The 8273-nt window shown below is 39.7% G+C and overlaps 1 protein-coding gene across 1 annotated transcript; it reads right to left on the bottom strand.

Moving 5' to 3' along the window:
* Positions 1-3032: 3032 nt before the first annotated feature.
* On the bottom strand, positions 3033-6080 carry LOC115057324 (ribonuclease inhibitor-like; the record flags this gene model as incomplete). The annotated part of the gene is made up of 5 exons (XM_029524371.1): positions 6073-6080; positions 5757-5933; positions 5362-5535; positions 4500-4673; positions 3033-3198 (listed from the first exon to the last, which is right to left on the bottom strand). Coding segments are annotated over exons 1-5 (699 nt in total), but the record flags the coding sequence as incomplete, so codon positions are not given.
* Positions 6081-8273: the final 2193 nt, after the last annotated feature.

Below are 8273 nucleotides of genomic sequence, written 5' to 3'. Positions count from 1 at the left end.
GCAGGTCAGAGTCACCACAAGTGTAACATCATATTAATCTGAGAGCAGAAATAAAACATGAGTCTGACCTCAGAGTCTCCAGTCTACAGTGAGGACTCTTCAGAAAACCACACAGATCCTTCAGTCCTGAATCCTTCAGGTCGTTCTGATTCAGCTCCAGCTCTCTGAGATGGGAGGGGTTGGACTTCAGAGCTGAGACCAGAGAAGAACAGCTGATCTCTGACAAACTGGAGTTGTCAAATCTGAATAAGGAATAAAAGATGCAGATAAAATCATTGATAATCAGTCAGGAATGTTCAGAAGACTTTAAAACAAAGTGCCTCCACATTCTGTCTGGATGTTTGAAGTGTTTCTTTAGTGTAATTGTCATTTCAGCCACTGGAGGCTGAAGTTCAGCAGCTCCTCACTCTAAAACAAAGTGATTCCCTCAGCTGACCTGCGGCTGCAGTGGAATACAGGACATACTTGTGTGTAGGAATACAGCAGTTGGCTGCTTCATAAATATGTGGCAGCAAAGGAAAGTTCTGCTTTGATGTGAAGATGAAGCTCTAAAATCTTCTAAATGAAGAACATTTCAACATGTGTGGGACTGTTTCTTTTCAAAGTGTGTAGAAGAGCTTTTTGATGTTGACTCCGTCCACAGCAGCTCATCACTCAGCTTCTGTACCGCTGCTCTGAACTCCATCTACTGCAGTAACACACTGACTGAGTATGACCACACCACAAAGAAACACAACTATCACTGTGCTGCACATGAACTGTGCTCAGTGCAGGGAAACCTGTGGTGGAGCTCCAATCCTTTGGAAATAACAGCTTTCAGAGCACAGGGGGGCCACGGCCACGTGTCTGAAAGCCCCATGAGGGCTGGAGTGTCAACAACACAACTGACTCTGGTCCTCAGCTCCACACCCTCCAAGTCTGAAGACATTTATTAGGACATTAGATTCAGCGGTGGATTAAAGATCTACCACAGTGGACTGACCTCAGAGTCTCCAGTCTACAGTCTGGACTCTCCACAAGATCACGCAGCTCCTTCACATCTGGATCCTGCAGGAGGTTTCCTCTCAGGTCCAGTTCTCTGAGATGGGAGGGGTTGGACTTCAGAGCTGAGGCCAGAGAAGAACAGCTGATCTCTGACAACCAACAGCATCTCAACCTGGAAAAAAGAACAAATCATGGAGATCAGATGACTGATAATCAGTCAGAAATGTCCTGAGCCAGAACTTCTCCATGTTTTCAAACTCATCACACACTTTAACATCTCAAATGTTGCTGGTTCAGATCAGACTTTGTTCCAATAAAAAGACCGAGACCAAGACTTTAAAGATCCAGTCCTGATCCAAGACTAAGATCTGCCTTGGTCCTGGTTTCTGTCTGGACCATGTGACATGTGAAACCAACACTTTTGGTTCCTGGAAGACTTTTCCTTATTGATATAGTGAACAAGTAAATTCAAGTTTTGGAAAAGAGTGACAACTTTTCCTATTATCATTCGAACAGCTGGAAACATGAAACAACAGCTATTTTTTATTAAAGTGAATAAATTCAAATTAAATGTGAATATAAATTCTGGATTAAACAAATGTACAATAACAACTGAACAGACCTCAGAGTCTCCAGTCCACAATGAGGACTCTTCAGAAAACCACACAGATCCTTCAGTCCTGAATCCTTCAGGTCGTTGTGACTCAGGTCCAGTTCTCTGAGATGGGAGGGGTTGGACTTCAGAGCTGAGACCAGAGAAGAACAGCTGATCTCTGACAAACTGCAGCCCTTCAACCTGAGTAAAGAATAAAAGATGTGACTTTAGGAGACAAAGTTCCTGCTTGAAAGTATTCAGTGTTTCATCATCTGTTCAGAGCTGAAGGTTTAGAAAGTAGAAGTTTAGAAAATGAAAGTCAAACAGCTGAACCAACAGGAAGCAGCTTCACAACAGTCAAATACAAACAGTGAAAAGATTTAATGAGAAAATGAAACAACACTGTAAAGAACCTGAACTGACTCAAACTGTCAATATTGTGATTTTAACACATCAGCTCAGCTCTGCTTATGAACAAGTCTCTTCATGGTCTAGCACCAAAGTAAATCTCTGACATGTTGGAGCCATATGAACCCTCTCGGGCTCTGAGAACTTCGGGGAGTGGTCTCCTGGTGGTGCCCAGAGTCAGGACTAAACATGGTGAGGCTGCATTCCAGTTTTATACTGCTAAAGTCTGGAACAGTCTCTCAGAAGATGTGAGACTGCCCTCAACTCTGTCAACCTTTAAATCCAGGCTGAAAACAGTTCTATTTAGGTGTCCATATGACAACTGAAAGTATTTTGTATCTTTTAATTCATTCAATTATTGCTTTTTTAATGACTTATGTAATAATTCTATCCGCCGTCTTGTTCCTGTTTATCTGTATCTATAAAGCACTTTGAATTACCAGGGGTACGAATTGTTCTCTCATTAAACTTGGCTTGCCTAAATATTAATTTCTTTGATTTGGAGGATTCTGAGAAACATGAGTTCCTTTTCAGCAAAGGGAAATAGCTAAATCTTTTGATTGTTTATTTGTAGTTTTTAAAATATTATGTAACATTGTTACTTGAGAAAAGGATGATAATGTAACTGTGTATGTTTATATGCAGATATAAGAGGTTATGCTGTTACAACAGCCACAGTATGATTAAATACATGTCTCATAAAACCATGTGGGTTTGACATTTTTATGAAATTACATTAAAATAAATAAATAAATGAAATGAACCACAAACCAAAATCTGAACATTAACATACAAATATTCATGAATATATTATGCCCCCTTTCAAAATGCAAGATTGATAAATAAATGAATGCAAATGCAATTTCCAAATTATAAATAAAAATTGTTTTCAAAAGTAATTTTGAAATATTTAACAGCCTAAATGTTTAAAACCTGAAGAGGATTTTCCTCATAAATATAAACCTGTCTGCAGGTCAGAGTCACCACAACTGTAACATCATATTAATCTGAGAGCAGAAATAAAACATGAGTCTGACCTCAGAGTCTCCAGTCTACAGTGAGGACTCTTCAGTAAACCACACAGATCCTTCAGTCCTGAATCCTTCAGGTCGTTGTGACTCAGGTCCAGTTCTCTGAGATGGGAGGGGTTGGACTTCAGAGCTGAGACCAGAGAAGAACAGCTGATCTCTGACAAACTGCAGCCCTTCAACCTGAGTAAAGAATAAAAGATGTGACTTTACGAGACAAAGTTCCTGCTTGAAAGTATTCAGTGTTTCATCATCTGTTCAGAGCTGAAGGTTTAGAAAGTAGAAGTTTAGACAATGAAAGTCAAACAGCTGAACCAACAGGAAGCAGCTTCACAACAGTCAAATGCAAAAAGTGACAAGATTTAATGAGAAAATGAAACAACACTGTAAAGAACCTGAACTGACTCAAACTGTCAATATTGTGATTTTAACACATCAGCTCAGCTCTGCTTATGAACAAGTCTCTTCATGGTCTAGCACCAAAGTAAATCTCTGACATGTTAGAGCCATATGAACCCTCTCGGGCTCTGAGAACTTCGGGGAGTGGTCTCCTGGTGGTGCCCAGAGTCAGGACTAAACATGGTGAGGCTGCATTCCAGTTTTATGCTGCTAAAGTCTGGAAAAGTTTCTAAGAAGATGTGAGACTGCCCTCAACTCTGTCAACCTTTAAATCCAGGCTGAAAACAGTTCTATTTAGGTGTCCAAATGACAACTGAAAGTATTTTGGATCTTTTAATTGATTCAATTATTACTTTTTTAATGATTTATGTAATAATTCTATCCGCCGTCTTGTTCCTGTTTATCTGTATCTATAAAGCACTTTGAATTACCAGGGGTACGAATTGTGCTCTATTATTAAACTTGCCTTGCCTAAATGGTTTATATTTATATTAATTTCTTTGATTTGGAGGATTCTGAGAAACATGAGTTCCTTTTCAGCAAAGGGACTCATGTAGTAGCTGAATTTATTTCCAAGGCTTCAGAAACACAGCTAAATCTTTTGATTGTTTATTTGTAGTTTTTAAAATATTATGTAACATTGTTACTTGAGAAAAGGATGATAATGTAACTGTGTATGTTTATATGCAGATATAAGAGGTTATGCTGTTACAACAGCCACAGTATGATTAAATAAACGTCTCATAAAACCATGTGGGTTTGACATTTTTATGAAATTACATTAAAATAAATAAATGAAATGAACCACAAACCAAAATCTGAACATTAACATACAAATATTCATGAATATATTATGCCCCCTTTCAAAATGCAAGATTGATTAATAAATGAATGAAAATGCAAATGTAATTTCCAAATTATAAATAAAAATTGTTTTCAAAAGTAATTTTGAAATATTTAACAGCCTAACTGTTTAAAACCTGAAGAGGATTTTCCCTCATAAATATAAACCTGTCTGCAGGTCAGAGTCACCACAACTGTAACATCATATTAATCTGAGAGCAGAAATAAAACATCAGTCTGACCTCAGAGTCTCCAGTTTACAGTGAGGACTCTTCAGAAAACCACACAGATCCTTCAGTCCTGAATCCTTCAGGTCGTTCTGACTCAGGTCCAGTTCTCTGAGATGGGAGGGGTTGGACTTCAGAGCTGAGCCCAGAGAAGAACAGCTGATCTCTGACAAACTGGAGTTGTCAAATCTGAATAAGGAACAAAAGATGCAGATAAAATCATTGATAATCAGTCAGAAACGTTCAGAAGACTTTAAAGTAAAGTGCCACCACATTCTGTCTGGATGTTTGAAGTGTTTCTTCAGTGTAATTGTCATTTCAGCCACTGGAGGCTGAAGTTCAGCAGCTCCTCACTCGAAAACAAAGTGATTCCCTCAGCTGACCTGCGGCTGCAGTGGAATACAGGACATACTGTGTGTAGGAATACAGCAGGTGGCTGCTTCATAAATATGTGGCAGCAAAGGAAAGTTCTGCTTTGATGTGAAGATGAAGCTCTAAAATCTTCTAAATGAAGAACATTTCAACACTCCGTCCACAGCAGCTCATCACTCAGCTTCTGTACCGCTGCTCTGAACTCCATCTACTGCAGTAACACACTGACTGAGTATGACCACACCACAAAGAAACACAACTATCACTGTGCTGCACATGAACTGTGCTCAGTGCAGGGAAACCTGTGGTGGAGCTCCAATCCTTTGGAAATAACAGCTTTCAGAGCACAGGGGGGCCACGGCCACGTGTCTGAAAGCCCCATGAGGGCTGGAGTCTCAACAACACAACTGACTCTGGTCCTCAGCTCCACACCCTCCAAGTCTGAAGACATTTATTAGGACATTAGATTCAGCGGTGGATTAAAGATCTACCACAGTGGACTGACCTCAGAGTCTCCAGTCTACAGTCTGGACTCTCCACAAGATCACGCAGCTCCTCCACATCTGGATCCTGCAGGAGGTTTCCTCTCAGGTCCAGTTCTCTGAGATGGGAGGGGTTGGACTTCAGAGCTGAGGCCAGAGAAGAACAGCTGATCTCTGACAACCAACAGCATCTCAACCTGAAAAAGAAAAAATCAAATTGAACTTTTGGAAAAGAATGGCAACTTTTATCATCATCATCAACAAAAACAACAACAACACCAACAACAATAATAATAATAAGAGTAATTGAAAAACTAGAAACAAAATAATTTTTTGATCAAAATTGAATAAATTCTCCTTCAATGTGAAAATCATTTCTGGATTGAAGCTAAAAAATCTACAACAAGCTCTGACCAACCTCAGAGTCTCCAGTCTAAAATCTGGACTCTTCAGCAAACCACACAGATCCTTCAGTCCTGAATCCTGCAGGTCATTGTTGTGACTCAGGGCCAGCTCTCTGAGATGGGAGGGGTTGGACTTCAGAGCTGAGACCAGAGAAGAACAGCTGATCTCTGACAAACTGCAGCTCTCCAACCTGAATAAGGAATTATAAAAATATGATCTAATCATTGATAATCAATCAGAAATGTCCTCATCAATGATCTTTGTGTTATTGTGGGTCATCATCTTGTCGCTACACACATCACCCAATCAGCAGCACAACATTCATCCACCTGTTCATGTCACCACAGGTTGATGAGCTGCTGCTGACCTCAGGACAGACTGAACTAGATCAGACTTTAAATATCCAGTCCTGATTCAGGACTGAAGTCTCCCTTGGTGCTGGTCTGTGTCTGGGGATCAAACATGTGAAACCAACTGGTTGGTTCCTGTCAGACTTATGAAACAAGTAACACATGAAACAAGTAAATTGAAAGTGTGAAAACGATGACGACTGTCAAGACAAGAACAACTACAACAACAATAATAATAAAACTGAACCTGGAGAATCAGTGTGTCAGAAAGAAGAATACTGGAAACATGAAACAACAATTTAAAAGTATGTTGATCCAAAATGAATGAACTTAAGTTCTATGCAGATATAATTCTGGATTAAAAATAAAAGTTCCACAACAATAACTGAACTGACCTCAGAGTCTCCAGTCTGCAGTGAGGACTCTCCAGAAAACCACACAGATCCTTCAGTCCTGAATCCTTCAGGTTGTTCAGACTCAGGTCCAGTTCTCTGAGATGGGAGGGGTTGGACTTCAGAGCTGAGACCAGAGAAGAAGAGCTGATCTCTGACAAACTGCAGCCCTCCAACCTGAATAAGGAATTAAAAAAATATGATCTAATCATTGATAATCAATCAGAAATGTCCTCATCAATGATCTTTGTGTTATTGTGGGTCATCATCTTGTCGCTACACACATCACCCAATCAGCAGCACAACATTCATCCACCTGTTCATGTCACCACAGGTTGATGAGCTGCTGCTGACCTCAGGACAGACTGAACTAGATCAGACTTTAAATATCCAGTCCTGATTCAGGACTGAAGTCTCCCTTGGTGCTGGTCTGTGTCTGGGGATCAAACATGTGAAACCAACTGGTTGGTTCCTGTCAGACTTTTTCTTATTAACACATGAAACAAGTAAATTGAAGGTGTGAAAACAACAACGACTATAAAGACAAGAACAACTACAACAACAACAATAATAAAACTGAACCTGGAGAATCAGTCAGTCAAAAGTCAGAAGAGTACTGGAAACATGAAACAACTATTTAAAAGTATGTTGATCCAAAATGAATGAACTTAAGTTCTATGCAGATTTAATTCTGGATTAAAAATAAAAGTTCCACAACAATAACTGAACTGACCTCAGAGTCTCCAGTCTGCAGTGAGGACTCTTCAGAAAACCACACAGATCCTTCAGTCCTGAATCCTTCAGGTCGTTCCGACTCAGGTCCAGTTCTCTGAGATGGGAGGGGTTGGACTTCAGAGCTGAGACCAGAGAAGAACAGCTGATCTCTGACAAACTGCAGTTCTCCAACCTGAATAAAAAATAAAAGATGTGACTTTAGGAGACAAAGTTCCTGCTTGAAAGCGTTCAATGTTTCATCATCTGTTCAGAGCTGAAGGTTTAGAAAGTAGAAGTTTAGAAAATGAAATTCAAACAGCTGAACCAACAGGAAGCAGCTTCACAACAGTCAAATACAAAAAGTGACAAGATTTAATGAGGAAATGAAACAACACTGTAAAGAACCTGAACTGACTCAAACTGTCAACATTGTGATTTGAACACATCAGAAATAACCAAACAGCAGAGTCAGCCAAACTTTATTTCTATCTCTGATTCTGCCACATATGAACTCCTGTATAACAATCTGAGCTCTGGCAGGTAAGTCCACTTTAAAACCAGTCAAACAATCTACAAACAAGCTGCAGAAGTTCTACACAGAAAACCAAACTCATCATGAACATTATGTGAAGATGAATTGTCTTGGCCTGATGTTGGACCAACACATGACATTTAACCCAGCTGTCAGTGTTTTAGCTCAGTCTGCAGGTAGAGCCCTGAACAAATCTGAACACTGTGCTCATCTGGGAGTTCATACTTTCACTCTGTTCTATTTCGTGTGTGTGTGTGTGTGTGTGTGTGTGTGTCTGTGTCCTGTGTCAGACAAGTATCAGACATAAGAGACAAATGCTCCAGTTCTGGAACAGATCTGTGAAGCTGCCTGATCATAGAATTACTAAAAAGCTATTTCATTCACCATCCCTGGGCCAGTGAGCTGAAATTAATATTCTATATGAGTGATTTATCTTATATATTCATTCATAAACTATCTTGTGATATTACAGATATTATAAACAAACTGTTCCTAAAGCAGAGAGATAAACGGTCTCTGGATGTTTGGAGGAAGCCAAAATG

This window comes from Echeneis naucrates, chromosome 2, assembly GCF_900963305.1.
Source record: "Echeneis naucrates chromosome 2, fEcheNa1.1, whole genome shotgun sequence".
Classification (NCBI taxonomy): domain Eukaryota; kingdom Metazoa; phylum Chordata; class Actinopteri; order Carangiformes; family Echeneidae; genus Echeneis; species Echeneis naucrates.
Note: the sequence above shows the minus strand (reverse complement) of the source record. Positions and strands in the feature narration are given on the sequence as shown.